At 48.9% G+C, this 24,656-nt stretch overlaps 2 protein-coding genes across 6 annotated transcripts in view; one reads left to right on the plus strand and one right to left on the minus strand.

Annotated features, from left to right (window-relative positions):
- The window catches only part of RAB37 (RAB37, member RAS oncogene family), an 82,423-nt gene that overhangs the window by 21,660 nt on the left and 36,107 nt on the right, over positions 1-24,656 (plus strand). The window lies entirely within an intron of this gene.
- CD300LF (CD300 molecule like family member f) lies at positions 1,651-22,965 on the minus strand. 5 transcript variants are annotated; one of them, XM_054456285.2, is made up of 8 exons: positions 22,906-22,965; positions 20,203-20,392; positions 11,765-12,103; positions 10,323-10,386; positions 5,674-5,786; positions 3,522-3,544; positions 3,054-3,191; positions 1,651-2,578 (listed from the first exon to the last, which is right to left on the minus strand). In XM_054456285.2, exons 2-8 carry the CDS (start codon positions 20,243-20,245, stop codon positions 2,423-2,425), a joined length of 876 nt encoding a protein of 291 aa, XP_054312260.1. In that variant the 5' UTR covers positions 20,246-20,392; positions 22,906-22,965; the 3' UTR covers positions 1,651-2,422. The 5 variants fall into 5 exon arrangements, with proteins under 5 accessions (XP_054312260.1, XP_054312258.1, XP_054312259.1 ...); XM_054456283.2 differs by having other exon boundaries at positions 10,323-10,431; XM_054456284.1 differs by lacking the exons at positions 20,203-20,392; positions 22,906-22,965 and adding an exon at positions 12,490-12,705.

Genomic DNA, 24,656 nt, shown 5'->3' on the forward strand with positions numbered 1-24,656 from the left:
TTTGTCCTCCAGCCAGAGGACATCGTAGCCCCTCACCTCTCCTCAGTTTTCAGGAGGGGAAAAAGGAGTCTTTCCAATTCATGCCTCTGGGCAGTCAATCCTGAAATTCCTTAGGTTGTTTGGCCCAGGACTCCCCTCCCAGAATGGTGAACACCGCTGCCTTTGCTCTGAGAGCTTGCCTTCTGCTCCAAATACACTGCTTCTTCACTGAGTCAACCAATAAACATTTGAGAACCCACCATGTGCCAGACAGTAACTAGGCACGGGGGATATGGGAGTGAATGAAACCAAGTCCCCACTTAAGGTATAACACAGCCTAGTGGAGACGGGGAAAATGATAAACATAGACCCCACTAAGTAAGTCATTTCACCAAAGGAAATAAAGCAGAGCAACAAGACAGAGAGAAATTGGAGGTGGGCTGCAGGGGCCACTGCCCCTTAAGTGGCCAAGGAATGCCTCTTCCAAGAGGTAACATTTGAGCTGAGATGTGATGATAAAAAGGAGCTAACTATTCACCAATCTGCGGGAAGAGCACTCTGGAAAGGAGGAATAGCAAGTGCCAAGGCCCTAAGAAGGGAACAAGCCTTATCTTATTAGAAGGACAGAAGAAGAGCTGGTGTGCATTGAGCAGAGCCTGTGAAAGGAAGGGTGGATGGAGATGGGGGTGAAGGGGCAGCCAGCAGCCCATGGGTCCCCTGAGAACTTGCAGGCTGGGAGAGAAACCACCAGAAGGCTATAAGCAGGGAGTAATCAGGTCTGTGCTTGGAAAAGATCACTCTGGTTGCTGGGAGGAGAATGGACTCCGCGGCAGAGAATGAAAGAGGAAGACCAGGCAGGGAATGGTTGCTTGGGCTAGCAACCATTGTGGGCTTGGTAACCACAGAGATGATGAGATGTGGTAGGGTTCAGGGTAGTTTCTGGAAAGAAGGCTGTCAGGTTGCTAAAATAAAGATAGTAAGTCTGGCTGGGTGTGGTGGCTCACACTTATAATCCCAGCACTTTGGGAAGTCGAGATAGGCAGATCACTTGAGGCCAGGAGTTCGAGACCAGCCTGGCCAACATGGTAAAACCCCATCTCTACTAAACACATGAAAATTAGCCAGGCACGGTGGCAGGCACCTGTAGTTTCAGCTACTTCGGAGACTGAGGCAAGAGAATTGCTTGAACCCGGGAAGCGGAGGTTGCAGTGAGCCGAGATCTCACCACTGCACTCCAGCCTGGGGGACAGAGTGAGACTCTGCCTCAAATAAAAAAAAAAAAAAAAGAAAGTAAGTCCAGCACTGTAAATGCGCATGATCCCTGTGTGAGCAGCAGTGTGTGTGTATACACACACACACACATGCACGCACACAAGTGCACATACACACTATCCTCCTTATACAAACAGTGCAGACTCCAGGCTCTGGAGTCAAATGTGTTCAAATTCCAACTCATCTGCTTACTCGCCGTTAAACTTGGTTCAAGTCACTGAACCTCTCCATCCCTAGCGTTCCTCGTCTGTAAAAAGGGGACAATAATAGAAGTGCCTCATGGCTGTCGTAAGGATTAAATTAGTTACCACATGGGAAGCATCTAGGGAAGGGCACCTGCCACATACCATATGAGTTTCCTGTTGCCACTGTAACAAATTAGCACCAATGTCGTGGCTTATTAAAAACAACACAAATTTATTCTGCAATTCTGGAGGCCATGAGCTCAAGATCAGTTTCAGTGGGCTCAAGTCAAGGCGTGGGCAGGGCTGGTTTCTTTTGGAGGCTCCAGGCGGGGGAATCCGTTCCTTTCCCTTTCTGGCATCTGAAGGTTGCGGCAGTCATGGCCCCTGCTCACATCACACCCATGTCCACTTCCATCATCACGTTGTCTCTTCCTCTTTGACCTTCTGGCCTCCTTCTTATGAGGACCCTTGTGGTGATATTTTGGGCCCACCTGAATCAGCAAGAATAACCTCCCTATCTCAAAGTCCTTAACTTACATACGTCTGCACAGTCCCTTTCTGCCGCAGAAGGTAACAGTCACAGTTTCGGAGGATTAGGACACAGATATCTTTGGGGGCCATTATTCAGCCCATAACGTGGTAGGCAATAAATAAAGTTTCATTGTATTATGATGATGATACTTCATGATAATAATCACAACATTTTTATCATTATCATCTTCATCATTCCCATGAAAGCCCCAGAGCATATCCCCAGCCCCCTCCTCAACTATGTAGGAGAGGAAGGGATGTTTAGAAAACCCCAACTCCTAGAAGCCCCCTGAGACTTGGCCCCAAGCCCAAGCCAGAGCTGGGGGCAATGCTGGCTGATCAGGCAGAGGCACCAGTCCCCGGGTTGGTCCCGATGAGGGGAACAGAGGACAGACGGTCGAAGAGGCAGGAGTGTGCTCACAGCCTGGGGTCCAAGAAGGAGCCTGGAGTGCAGGCTAAGGCCTGCTGATGGTGCTGTATTCCGTGGGCTCCTCAGGGCCCCCGCCGGGGATGTGGCTACTGAGGTGGCCCATGTTGCAGTAGGTTGGCTCCTGATCCTCAGCACCCAAGGTCAGAGATGCATAGGAAATGTCCTCCTTCGGCAAGGGAGCCTGCAGCAAAGGCGGGCGCCAGGTCAGAGAGGACAGCAGGAAGTGACGGTCACGGGGCAGAGGAGCCGTCGGAGGAGGCTAGTGGGGGTGGACCCTTCAGGGCTTCTGATCCCTCTCAAGCCCTCCAGCTTCCCCCCTCACTCTGCTAAGCACCCTGAGCGTCAACCATAACAGAACAGATTCTCCCCCAACCCTGCACCAGGGCAGCACATTTTCTGTGGAATCCCAAGTCACTCAGCCTGTCTGGGACTCTGCTGCCCAGCGTGGGGACCGTATTTGGCCAGTCCCTGTGTCCCCAGGACTGAGACTTGCCTGGGGGAGCTCCTAGGCGAGTCCTGCAGTGACTATGGCTTTGTCCCACACCCGCCTCCTCTATGCCCACATGAGCGGGAGAAAGCCCACCCTCCAACGGGGCGCGACGGCAGGCCTGTGCCCCCCTGCCCCAGCCTCACAGCAGCCCCCACGGAGAACGCACCATGGTGACATATTCCACTTCCACCTGGTCAGCCTGGGCAGAGGAGGAGAGCTTTGTGGTAGCCTTTTGGGGGGAGGTTCCGGCCAGCTGCAGGGTCAGGTCTGCATAGCAGAGGTCACCCTCCAGCAGCTGCGGTACCTGGGACAGGGAACACAGGCTGGGGAGTCACAAGATCTGTCTGTGGACACTGGTTCCTTTTCCGCGGTGGGACAAGAGCCTCTCCACTTCCCCAGGTGCCCCTCTCCCGTTTCTCTCTGTGCCCCCCACTTCTCAGGCTCCCGTACCCCTCAGCCCTTGTCCCCCTGGCTGTTTCCAGGCCCTCAGCCCCCAGGCCCTGCAGGGGGCCATGAGAACAGGATACTTTGGCATAGGACTTATCTGATATTTTGGACCTTCTGAGGGATGGAAAATGAGGAAGGGGAAAGAAGCTGCCTGGTCTCTCTGGTCTGACCTTGGGGGCTATCTTACCTGCTCTGGGGACATTCCGGCCACTAAAAGACAAACAACAATTCAGAATTAGAAAGCCCATTCCCCAGACTCACAAGAATCCCCAGGTCTAGGGAAGAGAAATATGGAAGAAAAGAGGTGAATTGGGTCCAGGCTCAGAGACAGGGACCTGGTTCTAATTCTGATTCCTCAGATGACACACTCTGTGACATTGGTCATGTCACCTCTCTGACCTTTCACTTCTCCACCTGAAAAAGAGGGACACCCTAGCCCCCTGCTCCCCACATCATAGAACTGTGCACTCAGCTGATCGGGTGGCCCTGCCAGCCATCGGCTCCCCTGGGAGTAAGTTTGCTTCTGCAGAATCCCAACTCGGCCTGGAATTCCACCGTGTCTCTCTACCTGATTCATCCTTCAGGGGTCAATTCAAAGTCATGCCTGCCTTCTGCAGCTACCCAGGCTGTCTAATCCCCCTCCCGGGCCCCCGGGGGGCACTTGCTTTATGTCTGTCTCATCATCTTCATCCTACTGAATTCTAGTTAGTCCTCAGGTGGGCTATAAGCTGCAGGGTGGCTGGGTCTGTCCCTTCCTTACAACCTGGGTGCTTGGCTGTGCTGGGCAGGTGGTGCTCCATCAGTAAATTTGTCTGCAGAGACAGGATTGCCCCAAGCTGCCCTCCAACCCCGAGTAGAATGTGCAAGCTGGGTCGGCACAGTAGGGACCGATTTTGTTTGGTTTGGTTTTGTTTGGTTTTGTCTTGAGATGGAGTTTCTCTCTTGCCGCCCATGCTGGAGGGCAATGGCATGATCTTGGCTCACTGCAACCTCCACCTCTTGGGTTCAAGTGATTCTCCTGCCTCAGCCTCCTGAGTAGCTGGAACTACAGGTGTGTGCCACCACATCCAGCTAATTTTTTGTATTTTTAGTAGAGAAGGGGTTTCACCATGTTGGCCAGGCTGGTCTCGAACTCCTGACCTCAAGTGATCCACCCGCCTCAGCCTCCCTAAGTGCTGGGATTATAGGCATGAGCCACTGCACCCGGCAATTGGATTGGATTGTTTTTCCACTGGGACCGATTTTCAGGTGGTTGCTGGTCTCTGCCTTCTTTCTCTCCTCTCCGGCCATCGCCCCCACATCCCTGCTCTAGGGACAACAAAGAAATGAGGGGTTTTCCCCTGGTTTCAAAAGTCTAGATGCTGGAGAACACAGAAAGCACTTAGACCTTAGGCCATGGGCAATACATTTGGGAGAAAAAGTGATGAATAAGAGTCAGGCTCTAATTTTTAAAAAAGCATCACAGAAAACAAACTAACAGAGAGTCAGGCTCCCCTCTTCCCAGGAGAAAGATTTCTCAGGCTGTGGGGAGGGAGAAGTGTTGGAGGGAACCCCGTGAGAGCTAGGACCCAGCTGTTCTAGAAGAGAAAGAGGTACAATTGTGAGAGAATGTGGAAGTGAAGCCACATTCTCACACAATTGGGGTTTGGTTGAGGCCAGGCCTCATGATCTGTAAGTGTAGACTCCTGCGCCAAGAGGCTCCTCCCTGAAGAGCTAGTTCACACAGGGCAAGTAGGTCAGCCTGGGAAAGTGCAGTGGGCAGGGGAAGGACAGAAGGAAAGGCCATTCCAATTTCCTGATCAGACTCGGAGGGCTGTGTGTGTGTGTGTGTGCATGCTTGTGTAATGTGATGAGTGCACATGCACTGTGGGATCCATGTAGTGTGTGTGCCTATGACTGCACGTGTGTGTGTACATCCACTGGTGTGTTTGTGTCTGTTTCTCCCTCCCCATTCCATGTCAGCTCAGTACCTCCTTGACAACCACATAGACCCAACTGTAGCATCTAGTCTAGACAGCCCAGACTGGACCACCCACCTAAGACCATTGCCACCTCTGCCACCAAGAGTCAATCCAGGAAAGAGAGAGGGAGGTGGATCAGAGAGAAGAGAAGGGGAAGGACGGAGGTGCAGAGCAGGCGGCGAATGCCAAAACCTCCTGGGGCTCCCCTACAAGCTCCAGGGCGCCTCCCGGTCCCCTGGCAATGCCAGGTGCCGAGGGCCTTTGGGACTGTGCCCTTTCCAGATTGTGCGGGTAATCCCTTGGACCAGATAGCTCCCAGATGCCACACCCCCAGCCACCTGGCCCAGTCTCAGCCCAGCCTCACCCAGGTCCTCTCACCTTTCTGCTGGCGCTTCATCATCCTCCAAGCCAAGAGCGAGGCGGCCACCAAAAGCAGCAGCAATATGGTGAAGATGAGGGGCAGGAGGACACTGAGCTTCAGGAGGTTGTGCCTAGAAACAATGGCAAGCGTCCCCTGCATCCCAGGCTCACCATCTGCCTCTCAGCCCAATCCCACCCACCCAGCAGCAGGGGAGGGCCACACACCTGACGAGCTGCAGGTCTGTAATTTGCAGCCTGGGAACCCTCACTGCTGGAGATCCTCAAAGATGGGTTTACAATGAGTACACATAGACACAAAGAAGGGAACGGAACAAGAGACACCAGGGCCTACTTGAGGATGGAGTGTGGGAGGAAGGAAAGAACCAAAAAACTACAAACTACCTATTGGGTACTATAGCTATTACCTGGGTGACAAAATAATCTGTACACAAAACCCAGGTGACATGAAATTTACCGATATAACAAACCTGTACATGTACCCCTGAAGCTAAAATAAAAGTTTTTAAAATTTAAGAATTTTAACAAAAGATAGTTGTTTTTTGTTTTCTTTGTTTTTCATTTTTTTGAGACAGAGTCTCGCTCTGTCACCCAGGCTGGAGTACAGTGGCACGATCTCGGCTCACTGCAACCTCCACCTCCCAGGTTCAAGAGATTCTCCTGCCTCAGCCTCCCAAGTAGCTGGGATTACAGGCACCCACCACCACACCTAGCTAATTTTTGTATTTTTAGTAGAGACAGGATTTTGCCATGTAGGCCAGGCTGGTCTCGAACTCCTAACCTCATGATCTGCCCACCTCGGCCTCCCAAAGTCCTGGGATTACAGGAGTGAGCCACAGCGCCCGGCCTTAACAAAAGATAGTTTTTAAAAGGAGAAAAGGGTTCCATGAGGTGGTTTTAATGTGCCTAGAAGCCTAACAGAAATTGTAGGGCAGCAGACTCCTAAAACACCTCCTGCCTCTACACCTGCCCTCTCTACTGGGTTGAATGGCGTCCTCTTCCCCTCGAATTCACATCCACTCAGACCCGTGAATGTGACCTATCTGTGGATGTAATCAAGTTAAGATGAGGTCATACTTGATTAGCATGGGCTCTGATCCAGCGACTGGTGTCCTTACAAGAGGGAAATGTGGACACATAAACACACACAGGAAGAAGACCATGAGACGACAGAGACAGGGATCAGAGTGATGCCGCCACAAGCCCGGGAACACAAAGGATAGCAGGCGCCCACCAGCAGCTGGAACAGAGGCATGAGACAGATGCTCCTTTTGAGCCCCCAGGGTGGAAACAGCCCTGGTGACACCTTGATTTCCAATTCCTGGCCTCGTTAGCTGTGAGAGAACGTATTTCTTTTGCTTTGGCAACCACAGGACACTGACAGGCCCTACTGTAGTGGATCATTGCCACAGCAGCCGGGGGGCCTGTGAACCAAATGTCAAAGCACCCCCCTCTCTTGCTCAAAATTCTGCAACAGGCCAGGCACAGTGGCTCATACCTGTAATCCCAGCAACTTGGGAGGCTGAAGTAGGCAGATCACTTGAGATCAGGAGCTTGAGACCAGCCTGACCAACATGGTGAAACTCCATCTCTACCAAAAAATACAAAAATTAGCCGGGTCGGGTGGCGTGCGTCTGTAGTCCCAGCTACTTAGGAGGCTGAGGTGGGAGAATTGCTTGAACCCAGGAGGCGGAGGATGCAGTGAGCTGAGATCGCGTCACTGCACTCCAGCCTAGTCGACAGAGCAAGACCCTGTCTCAATAAATAAATAAATAAATAAACAAACAAACAAAAATTAAATAAATAAATAAATAAATCCCATAACAGCCCCATTTCAGCCCATGAAAATGGCCAGGGCTGACAATGGCCTCCACTCCTGCTTATGGCTCACCCCTGCCTGCTTCACTCCAGCCTCACTTCCTGCTGCTCCTCAAATATTCCAGGCACACTCCCACCTTAAGAACCTTATTCCAGTTGCATTTTTCTCCAGGAACATGCTCCCTCCAGAGCTCTGTGTGGCTCACTCTCTCACCTCTTCCAGTCTTTGCTCAAGAATCACTCGACCGGGTGCGGTGGCTCACACCTGTAATCCCAGCACTTTGGGAGGCCGAGGCGGGCAGATCACATGAGGTCGGGAGTTCGAGACCAGCCTGGCCAACATGGCGAAACCCCGTCTCTAATAAAAATACAAAATATTAGCCGGGTGTGGTGGTGCGTGCCTGTAATCCTGGCTATTCCCAGCTGCTTGGGGGGCTGAGGCAGGAGAATCACTTGAACCCAGGAGGCATAGGTTGCAGTGAGCCGAGATCCTGCCACTGCACTCCAGCATGGGTGACAGAGCGACACTCCGTCTCAAAACAAACAAACAACAAAAAAAATTGTTGTGGGCTGGGCTGGATTGTACACCACCACCACCCACCCCAATCCATATGTTGAAGTCCCACCCTCTAGTATCTCAGAATATGATTGTATTTAAAGATAGGATCTTTAAAGAGGTGATTGAGGTTAAGTGAGGTCACTGGGGCAGGCCCTAATCCATTATGACTGGTGTCATTAGAAGAGATCAGGACACAGACACACGCAGAGGGACGACCACGTGAACACATAGGAAAAAGACAGCCATCTACAAGCTGAGAAGGCTCAGAAGAAACCAACCTTGTGGACCCCTTGATCTCAGACTTTTAGCCTGCAGAATTGTGAGAAAATAAATTTTTGTGATTTAAGCCCCCATCCTGTGGTATTTTGTTAGGGGCAACCCAAGCAAACTAACGTAAGGACTATCTCCTTCATCATTGGATGTGCAGAAATTTGAGAAAGAAATTCATCAGTCAATTAATTGTGTCAACCCTATTTGGTTGCACTAATTAGCTCTAGATTGTAAGTACCTCGAGGGCAGGCATTTTGATTATTTGGTCCATTCTTGTACCCTTTTTAATTCCCTTAAACAGTGACAGGCTAGAGTGACTGCTCAAGAGTTATGTGTTCAATAAATGAGTGAACAAACCATCTCATGCTAATCAAAGGCCCTAATCGGGCACTTACACAAGGCTTCAATTCATAAAATAAGAAATAAATAAATAACCTTAACTATTATTTATTCAAAACAGTTTGGTAGAAAATAAACTTTCAAATCAGAGGATATCCTGTATTGGTTTGCTTAGGAAAAAGAAAAATAGGGACAAAGCAAGATGGCTCATGCTTGTAATCTCAGCACTTTGGGAGGCTGAGGTGGGCAAATCAAATGAGGACAGGAGTTGGAGACCAGCTTGGCCAATATAGCAAAATCCCATCGCTACTAAAAATTGGCTGGGTATGGTGGCTCATGCCTGTAGTCCCGGCTACTCGGGAAGCTGAGGTCCGAGAATCACATGAACCCGGGAGGCGGAGGTTGCAGTGAGCTGAGATCATACTACTGCACTCCAACCTGGGCAACAAAGTGAGAATCCGTCAAAAAAACAAAAACAAAAACAAAAAACAATTAGTTGGGCATGGTGGTGGGCGACTGTAGTTCCCCCAGCTACTCAGGAGACTGAGGCGTGAGAATCGCTTGAACATGAGAGGCAGAGGTTGCAGTGAGCCAAGATGGCACCATGCACTCAAGTCGGAGCTACAGAGCAACACTCTGTCTAAAAATAAAAAAAGAAAACTTTACAAAGTTTAATTTCAAAAAAAAAAAAAAACAGAAGGCAAATGGGAGAGGAGGAGTTGAAGGGTCTCAGGTGGTTAGAATACCGGGGACCTCCCACAGGGATTTTGTGGCAAGGTCCCAGCAATAGGAGAACTTGGCACTTGGCAGACCTAAAAACAAAGTCAAGAGGGCCAAGGACAGTGAAAGGAGGAAATTAAAGGGCACGTTCCACTTCTAGAAAGCCCAGCTGACTGCAGATGGTTGGGCAGGGCACTAAGAGGCGTGACCCAAGCTATGGTGTAGAGCCCAGAGACTTCCATCCAAGCTCCAGCACCACCCTTCACTGAGGAAGGGACTGAGGCTCAGTTTCTTCTTCTGTAAAATGGGAACATTTGTATCTGCCCGTTCTTCCACATGGGGTGGTTGTAGGAAAGGTCAAAGAAAACAAAATAATGCACAGGAAAGCCTTTTGTGAGCTGCCAGGTGCTCTAGAGATGTGAGAAACTATCGGCATCACTGTTCTTGCCATAATAGTAATCAGAGGAAAATTAAGGGAAACAGGACTTCCCCAAGCCCTCCTTTCCTTGTCCTCCCAGAAGTTGGACCAAGAGCCATCCCTGCGGCTCCATGACCCCACGCCCACACTCACATGAGCCACACCATCCTCACTGACTGCCAACTCATCCGTTTCCCACACTGAGCTCCACGAGGACAGTCCATGTCTGTGTCCTCGGAGCTCAGCATGGTGCAGCCATGTAGAAGTTATTATAACACAGTAAAAGTGGGGCGAATGAATGAATGAACCTACAAACAGCACTAAGCTGCAGAATGAAGGATCTGTGGAGACTGAAAGGACACCGTGTGGCCTAACAGCAAGTGGGAAGGGCTCCCAGCTTCCTCATCCTCACCAAGGAGCATGCAGGCCCCAGAGAAAGCTCAGGCTGGAAACTGGGACTTCAAAGAGTTCTCCATTGGAGGAGTTTGGGCCAAGTAGGCCACAGTGGAACCAGAGCTGGCTTACCTGTTGTCCAAGTGGTGGCCGGTCAGAGTTGGGGAGCTGCTAGTTTCTTCCTGGGTAACTGGTGCTATAAACGTAGTGGAGGTAGGCGTGGTGGGGGCAGCAGTCGATGCTGTAGTTGATGCTTGATGTATAGACCAGATCACAGACGCCCCTGCCCATGAGCCCGCCTGCAGCCCTGCACACAGCTCTGAGCCTGGGCGGGGGTCTGGACTGCTGCTATGGGAAGGGGCTGCAGCCTGGACCACTCATGTCTCCCTGGTCTCTAGGAGACTCCAGAGCCTGAGGCAGGTGGGGCTGGGCAGGGTCCAGGGAGGACGCTGAGCTGGCCCTGGGAGGGTTAGAGGGGGCTGGGAAGAGCCTAAGGGCAGCTGCAGACCAGCTGAACTTGAGCAACCCTGCAGCTTATGACAGTGCCTTGGTCAGTCTCCACCCCCAGCCCTATTTATCCAGAAACAACAGGAGCAGAGTGGGAACTTGCACAGTGACCCTAGATGTGTGACATCAAAGGTCAGGACTGGCCCTGAATGAAATCATCATATTCAGGAAGAACCTTGACTTTGGGCAAATTACAAAGCTTCAATGATGGGGATGCCCCCTTCTCAGGGGTATTGTGAGGACTCATTGAGACAGTGCACGTTCAGCACTTTGCAAACTAGAACATGCCCCAGAGGCTCCAGGTGCAACCTGGGGCCCCAAGGACTGTGGTGCTCCTTCCATGCCACAAGGGCCCTTGAGCTGTCCTGCTCAACTTCTGAGGGACGGCAGAACAAGCCCGACAAATAAACCCATGCAAACCGAGGCACTGGGACCCCTGAGCTGACCCTCCCAGGAGTGTCTGCATTCTAGAAGGACATAGGAAGAAACATCATTAAGTCCACATGCACAAATGGCTCATGGTGGGATGTCAGGGACCAGGAATGCAGCCGTTTGACTGTGAAGACCTTTCTGGACTTGGGAATTAGACCCCAGCACCCCGACTATGCTAAGCCTCTTTTACCACCAGGTTAGATATGGAATGGGAAGTGGGAACAGCAGCTATGAAGCCCCATCCCAGAACTCCACCAAAAGCAGGACACACCTGGGCACCAGAGGTCTCCAAAAAGCAATGGCAAGGATTGGGGTCTCTGGGTACCATGGGAAGGCATCCCTTTGGCCCATGGGCTGAAACTGGGACCATCACCTTGTCCTCAGGCACTGAGCTGTGCAGAGGTAAAAAATGTGCCTAGAAAGGCTTAATCCCATCGTGGAGGGAGCCCTGGAAGCCATGGGGGCATTGAAGAGAGGCCCTGCTCCCCCAGTCCCAGGTGGTCAGTCAGGGCTCTATGAGACTCGGGACTCAAGTGATAGATCACTCAGTGACAATTAAATCACTTGAGTAGGACCTCAGAGACCAGAACAGAGCAGGCCCTGAGAGACACACACATATATACACTCCCTCTTACCTGGGTCAATGGTCACTTGAACTGGGACCCCAAGGTCAGTTCCAGTTTTCTCAATTCCACACCAGTAAATGTCAGCATCAGTTTTCATGAGATCCTCCATGGTCACAGTGAATGTGTGGTTTTTCCGATTGTCCTTGATGGACACCCGGTCCCTCTTCACCTCCTGCTCTGATCTAGTGGTTTTAACAAGGATCTTGCAGTCATGCCAAATAGCTCCTCGACACCACCACTTCAAGTAAGTCTCCCAGCCTGAGCTGTAAACACACTGCACGGTCAAGGAGCCCCGCTCCAGGCCATTCACTGTTGTTGGACCGGTGATTTGAGTGGCAATGGAGTAGCCTGGAAAACACAAATTCATGTGCTGTCACCTCCACCCCAAGGGCAGGGCCACAGCTTTCTGTTTAGGGAATAGCTCCCAAATCCAAGTTTCACAGGTTAAATAACTGTCAAGGAAGAAATACACCTTCCGCATACAAAACTTTTGTCCTTCAGCTTTCCACTGGGTCAAAGCCACCAGGAAAATCACTGAAGAGCACAACAACGGATCCCTCAAAAAATAAAAATATTGGCATAAGCAATAATAGCTTCCTGCAGTTCACCCCTCTCTCCACCCTACGGCCAAAGTAATCTGTATATTTCAAGGAATGTCCTTTTGCAGCTATCTTTGTGTTAGTCCAGTCTGGTGGGGAGGAAATACCTGGAGACCCATTTCCACAGGGTCTTACCTTGACTCTTAGCACTGATGACCCTCATGAGGTCGAGCTGAGGCAGCCACATCAGATGGCTGTGGAGAGGCTGTCCTGGTGGTCCTAATGATTTCTAGTGGTTCTGGAATAAACCACCCTGGATGAATGCCTTTGAAGTTGATCAAAACAGCAACAGCAATTGGTCTCCATGTGCTATAGGATCCATACAACACAGATCCCACTTTCTTTATTGAATTGCTTTGACCCCTTTGTCAAATTGCAAATTTATGGATTTCCCATTCTGTTCCATTGATCTATTTGTCCACCCTTCTGCCAATCCTACATTCTCCTGATTACTATCACTTTGTAGAAAAGCAGGTATTATAGACAGTAAGGCAGTATTTGCTTTCTTTTTTTATTTTTCTCTTTTTTTTTTTTTTTGAGCCAGCCTCTCACTCTGTCGCCCAGGCTGGAACGCAGTGGCAAAATCATGGCTCAATCATGGCTCACTGAAGCCTTCACCTCCCAGGCTTAATTGATCCTCCCACTTCAGCCTCCCGAGTAGCTGGGACTACAGGCTCATGCCTCCATGCCTGGCTAATTTTTGTAGTTTTAGTAGAAACAGGATTTTGCCATGTTGTCCAGGCTGGTCTCAAACTCCTGGGCTCAAGCGATCCACCCACCTCAGCTTCACAAAGTGCTGGGATTACAGGCGGTACCCACAACACCCGGCCTGTATTTTCTTAAAATACATGTTTTCCTTCAAAATCATGTCCTTTGCAGCAACATGGATGCGGCTGGAGGCCATTATCCTAAGTGAATTAACGCAGAAACAGAAAACCAAATACCACATGTTCTCACTTATAAATGGGAGCTAAACATTGGTTACACACGGACATAAAGATGGGAACAACAGGCAGAGGAGGGAAGGGGGCAAGAACAAAACAGGGGAGGGAAGGGAGCAAGCACTGAAAAAACTACCAACTGGGTACTATGTTCACTATCTGGGTGACAGGTTTGACTGAGGCTCAAACCTCAGCATCATGCAATATATCCACGTAACAAACTTGCACAGGTACCCCCTGACTCTAAAATTTAAAAAAATTTTAAAGGAAAAAAATATATATATAAATATATATATTTATTTATTTATATATATATTTATTTATTTATATATTTATTTATATATATATATATATATATATATCCATCCCAAAGTGCTGGGATTATAGGTGTGAGCCACCGCGCCCGGCCTTTTTTTTTTTTTAAGTAAAGAAATATTTCCCAGTATCCGGAATCTTTCAAAGGTGAGAATATGAGAGAAAGAACAAAAAGAACATATATATATAAATTCCCAACCTGAGGTTGGGAGTTCAAGATCAGCCTGACCAACATGGAGAAACGCCGTCTCTACTAAACATACAAAAATTAGCCTGGCGTGATGGCACATGCCTGTAATCCCAGCTACTCAGGAGGCTGAGGCAAGAGAATCGCTTGAACCCGGGAGGCAGAGGTTGCAATGAGCCAAGATGGCGCCATAGCACTCCAGCCTGGGCAACAAGAGTAAAACTCCATCTCAAAAACGAAACAAAACAAAACAAAAACCAGCAGTTCAAGCACAACAACAAATGGCGCGGACAGAGGGCCTCAGTGTCAGAGAGACCCTGGGAAGGGATGAGGACCACGGCAGCCTGGATTGGAGACCAGGGGATCCATGCGAAGGCACAGCCCTCCTTCCACTCCAGCCCGGGTCCTGCAGAAAGAATTGGGCCCTGTGACAAGAACACACAATGGGGAAAAGACAGTCTCTTCAATAAACGGTGCTGGGAAAACTCGACATCCACGTCCAGAAGAATGAAGCCGGACTTTTATCTCACAACATATACAAAAATCAACTCACAATAGAGAAGATGTAAATGTAAGACCTGAAACTTAAAGCTCTCAGAAGAAAACCTAATGGAAAAGCTCTACAACATTGGTCTTGGCAATGGTGTCTTGGAGAGGACGCCAAAAGCATGGGCAACAAAAGCAAAACTAGACAAATGGGATTCACAAAACCAAAGAGCTTCTGCACAGCAAAGGAAACAACCAAGAGAATGAAGCGACAACCTACAGAGTGAGAGAAAATATTTGCAAACCATACATCTGACAAAGAGCTGATATCCAAAATACATAAGGAACTCAAACAAATCAGTAACAAGAAAACAAATAATCTAATTAAAAACTGGTCAAGGAGTCTGACCAGATATTTCTCAAAAGAAGAGCTATAAATGGGCAACAGATCTATTTTTAAATGCTCAACATCTCTGATCACCAGAAAAATGCAAATTAAAACCAAAAGAGGGTCAGGCACAGTATTCACACCTGTAATTCCAGCACTTTGGGAGGCCACGGTGGGTGGATCATCTAAAGTCAGGAGTTTGAGACCATCCTAGGCAACATGGTGAAATCTTGTCTATACTAAAAATACAAAAATTAACCAGGTGTGGTGGAGTGCACCTGTAATCCCAGCTACTTGGGAGGCTGATGTGGGAGAATCGTCTGAACCTGGGAGGCGGAGGTTGCAGTGAGCCAAGATCGTGCCACTGCATTCCAGCCCGGGCAACAGAGTGAGACTCCATCTCAGAAAAAAAAAAAAAAAAAAAATTAAAAGTGGTATATGACTGTATATCCTGCACATATTAAAAAGTTAATAAACCATGAATAAGATAAAAGGATATAATAATAAAAGGATATTTAAACAATGTTATGCCAATGAATTTACAATTTGAGATGGAATAAACAAATTCCTAGAAAAAAAATTATACAGGCCAGGCACTGTGACAGGCCGAGGCAGGTGGATCACCTGAAGTCAGGAGTTCAAGACCAGCCTGGCCAACATGGTGAAACCCCATCTGTACTAAAAATACAAAAATTAGCCTGGCGTGGTGGCACACACCTGTAGCCCCAGCCACTTGGGAGGCTGAGACAGGAGAATCAATCGCTTGAACCCAGGAGGTGGAAGTTGCAGTGAACCGAGATCGCACCACTGCACTCCAGCCTGAACAACAGAACAAGACTCCATCTCAAAAAAAAAAAAAAAGAAAGAAAAAGAAAACAAAAAAAATACAATATGCTAAAATCAGCACAAAAGAAATAGAAAACCCGAATAATTCCACAGCTATTATATTTAAATAAATCAAATCCCTTGTTTAAAACTTCAGCCAAAATAAAACTCCAGACCTATACAGCTTCAATGGAAATATTTACCAAACACGTAAAGAAGAAATCATGTCTATTTTATAGATAATTTTCCAGAGCATAGAAAAAGAAGATGAAATCCCAAATCCATTTCACAAGATTAACATAATCTTGATGCCAAAACCTGACAAGGGCAAATCAAGAAAGTATTGTAGGCAAATATAACTCATTAACATAAATGCAAAAACCTGAAACAAAAAATCAGCATACGGAATGTGGTGATACATAAACAGGATAAAACATTATCACCAAGTTGGGTTTATGCCAAACACTCAAAATGGTTTTTAACCTTAGAAAATCAATAAGGAGGCTGGACGCAGTGGCTCACACCTGTAATCCCAGCATTTTGGGAGGCCAAGGCAGGTGGATCAGGAGGTCAGGAGATCAAGACCATCATGGCTAACACGGTGAAACCCTGGCTCTACTAAAAATACAAAAAATTAGCCAGGCGTGGTGGTGGGCGCCTGTAGTCCCAGCTACTCGGGAGGCTGAGGCAGGAGAATGGCGTGAACCTGGGAGGCGGAGCTTGCAGTGAGCCGAGATCCCACCACTGCACTCCAGCCTGGGCAACAGAGCAAGACTCCGTCTCAAAAAAAAAAAAAAAAGGAAAATCAATAAGGAGGCCTGGCACGGTGGTTCACACCTGCAATCCCAGCACGCTGGGAGTCTGAGGCGGGCGGATCACAAGGCCAAGAGATCGAGACAATCCTGGCCAACATGGTGAAATCCCATCTCTACTAAAAATACAAAAAATTAGCTGGGCGTGGTGGTATGCGCCTGTAGTCCCAACTGCTCGGGAGGCTGAGGCAGGAGAATAGCTTAAACCCGGGAGGCGGAGGTTGCAGTGAGCCAAGATCACACCACTGCACTCCAGCCTGGAGACAGAGCAAGACTCTGTCTCAAAAAAAAAAAGAAAAGAAAATCAATAAGGGTAACAAGCCATATTAACAGAGTCAAGGAGAAAAATCGTGTGATCATCTTAGATGCAGAGAGAAGTACCTGATAGGAATCAACACTCATTAATGATTTTTTAAAAACTCTTAGCAAACTAAGAGAACTGCCTTTATCTGATAAAGATTGTCTATCAAAAACCTCAGCAAGCACCACACTTAGTGTGAGACATTCATATGCACTTTATAATAATTTGTTAACATGGACATTGAAGTTTTATGCACTTTTTTGTACATTTTATTTTCCACAATTAAAAAGACTTTTAGGACACCTTAAACCAAGAGCCAAATTATTCTTTTTTTTTGAGATGGAGTCTTGCTTGGTCACCCGTCACCCAGGCCGGAGTGCACTGGTACAAACATGGGTCACTGCAGCCTCAAGTCCTGGGCTCAAGTGATCCTTTTGCTGTAAGCTCTTATGTAGCTGGGACAACAAGACCACAGGCATGCACCACCATACCAGGCTAATTTTTTTTTTTTTTTTTTTTTTGAGAGACAAGGTCTCACTTTGTTGCCCAAGCTGGTCTCAAACTCCTGGACTCAACCGATCTGCCTGCCTCAGCCTCACAAAGTGCTGGGATTACAGGCTTGAGCCATTATGAACCACCAGCCAAGTTATTCTTAACAGTGAGATACTATAGGCATGCCTATTGAAATCATAAACAAAACATGAATTCCCAATATATATAATAACATGATTCTAGAAGTTCTTTTTGTTTGTTTGTTTTGAGATGGAGTCACGCTCTGTTGCCCAGGCTGGAGTGCATTGGCGCCATCTCAGTTCACTGCAAGCTCCGCCTCCTGGATTCACACCATTCTCCTGCCTCAGCCTCCCGAGTAGCTGGGACTACAGGTGCCCGCCACCACGCCCGGCTAATTTTTTGTACTTTCGGTAGAGATGGGGTTTCACCGTAGCCAGGATGGTCTCGATCTCCTAGCCTCCTGATCCGCCTGCCTTGGCCTCCCAAAGTGCTGGGATTACAGGTGTGAGCCACTGCGCCCGGCCTGGAAATTCTAATCAATATAGGAAGATAAGGAAAAACATAAAATGTATAATTATCAAAAGAGAAATGATAAGTTAGAGAAAATTTTTTAATTTTAAATGGAAAAGTATTTTAATTCATAATTGAATTTAATAGAGTGGCTAAATAAACAGTAAACATGTAAAAATCAATGGCTTTCCTATAAACTGCTAATAAATAGTTGGAAAGTAAAGTAGAAAAGTGCTCATTTACATTAGCAATAAAAGTGTATTAAATTCCTAGGAATAACTTTAACAGAAACAATAAAGACTTATGGGAAAAAAGCACAATGAGACTGGGCACGGTGGCTCACGCCTGTAATACCAACACTTTGGGAGGCCAAGGCGGGTGGATCACTTGAGGTCAGGAGTTCGAGACCAGCCTGACCAACATGGTAAAACCCCATCTCTACTAAAAATACAAAAAAGATTAGCCGGGCATGGTGGCACACCTGTAATCCCAGCTACTTGGGAGGCTGAGGCAGAAGAATCACTTGAATCCGGGAGGCGGAGGTTGTAGTGAGCCAAGATTGCACCACTGCACTCCAGCCTGGGTGACAGAGCGAGACTCAGTCTCAAAAAAAAAAAAAAAAATCTCTTCCTTGCCAGGCATGGTGGCCCATGCCTTTAATCCCAGCAACTCAGAAGGCCGAGGCAGGAGGATCACTTGAGCCCAGGAGTTGAGGCTGCAGTGAGCTATGATCATGCCACTGCACTCCAGCCTAGGCAACAGACTGAGACCCCAACTCAAAAAAAATAAAAAACCTTCCTTTCTCACAGAAAACGAACTTCCTGATGGGTATTTTTTTTCTTGGGTGTTTTAAAACAATAAATTATTTAGAAGAGGGAAACAGGGTAAGCACACTTGCTGCTTGTGGGTGGAAGCTCTGCAGAAGAGGCTGGCAAGAGCTGATACACGAAGGTTCACAGTGGTATCCGGGCTCCGTGTGGGCGCCCACAGCTGTGCCTGCTGGCTTTTCTGCCCACTTCAGACAGAGGTCCCAAACCACTCCCACCCTCAACACGATTCTCACAACTGCTCACTACCAAATTCTTCCATTTCCAGATGTCAGAAAAAAAGCAGCTACAGCTGTCTTGGTCTCACTGTGCCAATGCATTTCATAACATCTCACCCAAAGTCTGCCTTCTCCACTTACACGCTGAAACTCGGGGTCAAGTGTCCATGAGTCACTCCCTGCTCTTCCTGTACCAGCCTAGCAGTCCTGGACAAGTCACTTTCTGCCCCAAGACCTTTTCTCCAATCTGCCCCACCAGGCTCTTCTGAAGCATGTGGCAAAGCCGTGCTGACCTCCCTCTTCCTCAGATGTGCCCAGTCCAAGCTCATTCCTACACAAGAGCCCTTGTATCTATTGTTCCCTGTGCCTGGAAAGCTGGTCCCGATCCTGTGTCTGATCCTTTTCCTCCTTCTTTTTCCAAGGTCTCGGCTCGGACAGGCGTCTGGGACCCTCTTCAGGGGGGTTGTTTGAGCCCACCTGACTTACAGCATCCCCCTACCTGGGTCCCACTGTAACATATCATCTTGTTCTGTTTTCCTCACAGTACTTATCACTTCTCACTTCTTGAAATTATTTTTTTGTTTTCTTTCTTTTTTCTTTTTTTTCTTTTCTTTTTTTTTTTTTTTTTTTTTTGAAACAGAGTCTCGCTCTGTCACCCACGCTGGAAGGCAGTAGCGTGATTACAGCTCACTGCAGCCTCCAACTCCTGGGCTCAAGTGATCCTCATGCCTCAGCCTCCAGCCTCCCAAGTAGCTGGGACCATAGGCACATGCCACCATACCTGGCTAATTTTTGTACTTTTTGTAGAGACAGGGTTTCCACATGTTACCCAAGCTGGTCTCGAATCCCTGAGCTCAAGCAATCAGCCTCCCAAAGTGCTGGGATTACAGGAATGAGCCTCCTTTCCTGGCCTGCCTTCATTTTTAATCAAAATTGTATGCACCAACTTAAGGTGTCTCCTGCCCTCTGGCTCTGCCCACATCTCAGTCCCTCCTTTCCTCTACGTCCCTGCCAGGCTTATCTCCTCTTCAACTTTCCGGTCCCTCAGCAACTTCTACTAATTCCTTCTGCCCCAAATGCCTAGAACCACCACTCCGTCTCTGCCCAGCAAACTCCCTCTTCCCTCCTTTCAGAGCCCTCCAGCCTCACCTCTTCCCTGACGCCTGCCCTTGCTCAGAACACCTCCACGCAGGTGACAGACCACCCAGTCCAGGATCAGGCAGTCACCTGCTCTCCTGAGCAGCCCGTGTTCCTCCTCTGCTTTTCCCTGGCCGGTGGGGCCTGCAGTCTGTCCATTTCACAAGATTAGCCCCTGGGGGTCAGGAATTCTGCCTTGCACTGGCTTCATTATGAAGGCCACGCCCTGTATTCCTGCCTTGGCAACGGAAATGCTAGGTGAATGGTGGGTATGTGGATGAAACGCACAAGGCTCATGCCATTAAGGACACCTTCTGGCCGGGTCCCTTCTTCCCTCTGTCAGCCACCTCCTAAGCTTCCCCAAAAAGACAGACCCAGGCCCACTCACCTGACAGCCAGAAGAGGAGCGGGTAGAGTGTCAGCAGGGGCATCTTCTCTTCAGACAGGTCCCTGTTCCCCTCAGTGGAGCCTGGCAGCTGGAACAAACTACAGACTGCGCTCCATCTCCCAGCCTTCTGCTGGCACTCACTCTCGCCCTTGAACTTCTTCCTTCAGTCACTTCCCATGGGTGAATGAGACTAAAAGAGGAAGGAGGTGGTTGGTCGGGCACAGTGGCTCAGGCCTGTAATCCCAGCACTTTGGGAGGCCAAGGCGGGCGGATCACGAGATCAGGAGTCCAAGATCAGCCTGGCCAACATAGTGAAACCCCGTCTCTACTAGAAATACACAAATTAGCCAGGCGTGGTGGCACACACCTGTAGTCCCAGGTACTCAGGAGGCTGAGGCAGAAGAATCGCTTGAACCTAGGAGGCGGAGGTTGCAGTGAGCCGAGATGGCGCCACTGCACTCCAGCCTGGGCGACAGAACAAGACTCTGTCTCAAACAAACAAAAAAAAAAAAAAAAAGAGGAAGGAGGTGGAAAGGGTGAAATTTCGAGGCAGTTGACAATGCAAGGGGGCTGAGGCAGAAGAATCGCTTGAACCTAGGAGGCGGAGGTTGCAGTGAGCCGAGATGGCGCCACTGCACTCCAGCCTGGGCGACAGAACAAGACTCTGTCTCAAACAAACAAAAAAAAAAAAAAAAAAGAGGAAGGAGGTGGAAAGGGTGAAATTTCGAGGCAGTTGACAATGCAAGGGGGCTGAGGCAGAAGAATCGCTTGAACCTAGGAGGCGGAGGTTGCAGTGAGCCGAGATGGCGCCACTGCACTCCAGCCTGGGCGACAGAACAAGACTCTGTCTCAAACAAACAAAAAAAAAAAAAAAAGAGGAAGGAGGTGGAAAGGGTGAAATTTCGAGGCAGTTGACAATGCAAGGGATCACAGCGATCATAAGCTTCTGAGAAATACCTCTCTACACAGCCACCGTGGGTTCTCTAAAAAGAGAACTTGGTGGTTCCTCTGTCACGTGGAAACCTGCAGACATAGACCCACTGGGTCTGGCCAGCCCTTATCCAATCCTCCAAACCTGGTGGGTTGGCTGGGGGCAGGGGCACGCGGCTCCACCAGAGGGGTCCTGGAGAGCCACGGCTGAGGGATACGATGTCCTAAACCTGGAGCTTCAGGTGTAGCCAGATGCTTAGGAGCCCAGAAGGCCAGAAGTTCAAGAGGATTGAGGGGCACTTGGGGCCAAAGTCAGAAAGCCAGAGGAGAGATTCCAGACCAAAGGTTGGAAGGCAGCTATGAGGAGATTGGGTATCCAACCCCAGACTACAAGGCCAGGTACGGTGGCTCGCACCTGTAATCTCAGCACTTTAGGAGGCTGACTCGGGAAGATCACTTGAGGCCAGGAGTTAGAGACCAGCCTGGGCAACATGGCAAGACTTCATCTCCACAAAAAAAAAAAAAAAAGCCAGGCATGGTGGCTCATGCCTATAATCCCAACACTTTGGGAGGCCAAGGTCTGCGGATCACTCCCGGTCAGGAGTTAGAGACCAGCCTGGCCAAAATGGCGAAACCCCATCTCTACTAAAAAATACAAAAATTAGCTGGGCGTGGTGGCATGCACCTGTAATCCCAGTGACTCGGGAGGCTGAGCCAGGAGAATCACTTGAATCTGGGAGGCAGAGGTTGCAGTGAACCAAGATCACACCACTGCACTCCAGCCTAGGCAAAAGAGCAAGATTCTATCTCAAAAATAATAGTAATAATAATAATAATAATAATAAGTTCTGCATAGTCACGCACGCCTGTAGTCCAAGCAATCTGGGAAGCTAAGGCCTGAGGATTACTTGAGCCCAAGAGGTCGAAACTGCAGTGAGCTATGATTGAGCCACTGTTCACTGTACTCCAGCCTGGGCAACAGAGCAGACGCTGTCTCTTTAAAAACACACACACACACACACACACACACACACACACACACACACAGAGGTTCAGAGAGAAGGGAGATGCAAGCAGGGAACTACTGGCCCAGTGACAAGAGGCGTTTTGTCCTGAGAACACGCAGGAAGCTCCTACTGCTGTACCCCAGCCCACCAGGTGAGATCCTAGGGATACCTACATCTGGACTCTTCCAGAAACCTGTCCATTGTACCAGGGGGTCTACCTGAGGAAACCAGTTCATTGCTCAGGACTATTACCCCCTCGCTACACCCCCCACCTTATAACTATTTGTTGAAGGAAGGAAGGAAGAAAGGAAGGACCAGTTTTGCCCCTCACTCTCCTCCTTCTGACAATCATGTCCATCCTCCATCTCTCCTTTCCCATCAAGACCCCAGCAAGTCCCTAGGGTGGGGACTGGGGATATAAAAGGATTAGGAAGGGCCAAACTCAGTGGCTCACACTTGTAATCCCAGCACTTTGGGAGGCCGAGGCGGGTGGATCACCTGAGGTCAGGAGTTCGAGATCAGCCTGGCCAACATGGCAAAACCCCGTCTCTACTAAAAATACAAAAATTAGCTGGGTGTGGTTGTGAGTGCTTGTAATCCCAGCTACTCAGGAGGCTGAAGCAGGAGAATCACTTGAACACAGGAGGTGGAGATTGCAGTGGGCTGAGATCATGCCATTGCACTACAGCCTGGGCAACAAGAGTGAAACTCCATCTCAAAATAAATAAATAAATAAAAATAAATAAAAGGATTAGACCCTTCTCACCTTCTGCACCTGGAGCCACTTTTGCCATGCGTCACACACACCCTGTGACATCTTGACAAGGGAGTGAGTCTCAAAGAGGGACGCAACCCCCTCACACCCTAATCAGGAATGAGTGGGCGTGCAGAGGGTTATTTGCACAGAAAACCACAGCAACTGATAAGCCATGGCTTTTCCAGGACGTGGCCGGAGATGGCTTCTCGCTTTACATATCTGCAGACCATAAAGTAGGTCAAGAATCCGGGGTGAGGGCTTGGCCAGCCCTTTGGTCCCTGATGCATGTCAATAGGTCCTCTGCCCAGGGCACCATGCAGATACACAGAGAGCAATCAGCCCTCTGCAGTAGGGAAGCCATTGGCTTCCAGGAAAAAGGACCAGGAATGGGGGCTGCCCTGAAAAACAAGGGGCAGATGCATCGAGGGTTGTGGGGTAAGCTTTCCTCTCTTGGGCATGAGCAACAAGGAGGGAACAGCACTGTCTGTTAGAACTGCCTGTGGCCAAACCCTCTGATCGTGGCCTCTCCCAGACCTGGCTTCCCCAAGGAGGAGTCCCCTTTGAAACAAGAACAGAGAATTCAGGCCGGGCACAGTGGCTTATGCCTGTAATCTCAACTCTTTGGGAGGCCGAGGCAGGCGGATCACCTGAGGTCAGGAGTTCAGGACCAGCCTGGCCAACATGTCGAAACCCCATCTCTACTAAAAAAATACGAAAAATTAGCCGGGCATGGTGGTGGATGCCTGTAATTCTAGCTACTGAGGAGGCTGAGGCAAGAGAATTGCTTGAACCCGGGAGGCGGAGGTTGCAGTGAGCCGAGATCACAGCACTGCACTCCTCCAGCCTGGGTGACTGAGCAAGACTCTGTCTCAAAAAGAAAAAGCAGAGAATTCGCCAAGTGGTTCTGAGTAGCTGCTCCTCTAACCAAGTGCCTATGGGGAATACAGGGGAATCGGCTCTTCTGCAGGCCTTGCGTCCTCAAAAACTCATTTGAGCCTGTAATCCTGGTTTGGCCATTGACCTATACACAAGCCAGTTATCTCCCTGGGCTTCCCTGCCCCCATATGTGAAAGAAGGGATTAGACAGGTCATCTGAGATTCTCCCCGCCCTAAAGCACCTATGTATGTATGTATGTGTGTGTGCATGTATGTAGGGGAATGGTTGAGCCTGTCTTTCTGTCCTGGCCTTGTGTGCTCTGCTAGGGGACTCTGTCTAGCACCTAAGAACCACTCTCTGTTTTTATAAATCATAACTCTTCTCAGAAACCATTCCCGAGCCCTTTTAGTTCCCCTCACTTCCAAATGCACTTTATCTTTTCCAACCACTTGTGCTATGTTTCATGTTTTCCATCATTATTACATTGAATCCTCACTATAAATCTAGAGGAAAGTGATGCGGTTCTCATTTTTCAAAGAAATTAAGACTCAGAGAGCAAGTGATGTGTCCAAGGTCACATAGCTAGTAAGTGGCAGAGATTCAAACCCAGGCCTGGCTCATATAAGCCATGCTGCCTTGTGTCAGGGTCAGGGAGGGGCAGAGAAAGCAAGAGAGAGAGAGAGAGAGAGAAAACAGCCTTTAGATCCCATTCAGTGCTGACAATGAAGAATTGATAAAGCAGAGAATCCCGGAGCTGGTTGTCACCAGGGCATCCACTCCAAGGTTGTTTTTTAAACAAATTTCCCGGCCGGGTGCAGTGGCTCACGCCTGTAATCCCAGCACTTTGGGAGGGCAAGGCAGGCGGATCACCTGAGGTCAGGAG

This window comes from Pongo pygmaeus, chromosome 19 (assembly GCF_028885625.2).
Source record: "Pongo pygmaeus isolate AG05252 chromosome 19, NHGRI_mPonPyg2-v2.0_pri, whole genome shotgun sequence".
In the NCBI taxonomy this organism is placed as follows: domain Eukaryota; kingdom Metazoa; phylum Chordata; class Mammalia; order Primates; family Hominidae; genus Pongo; species Pongo pygmaeus.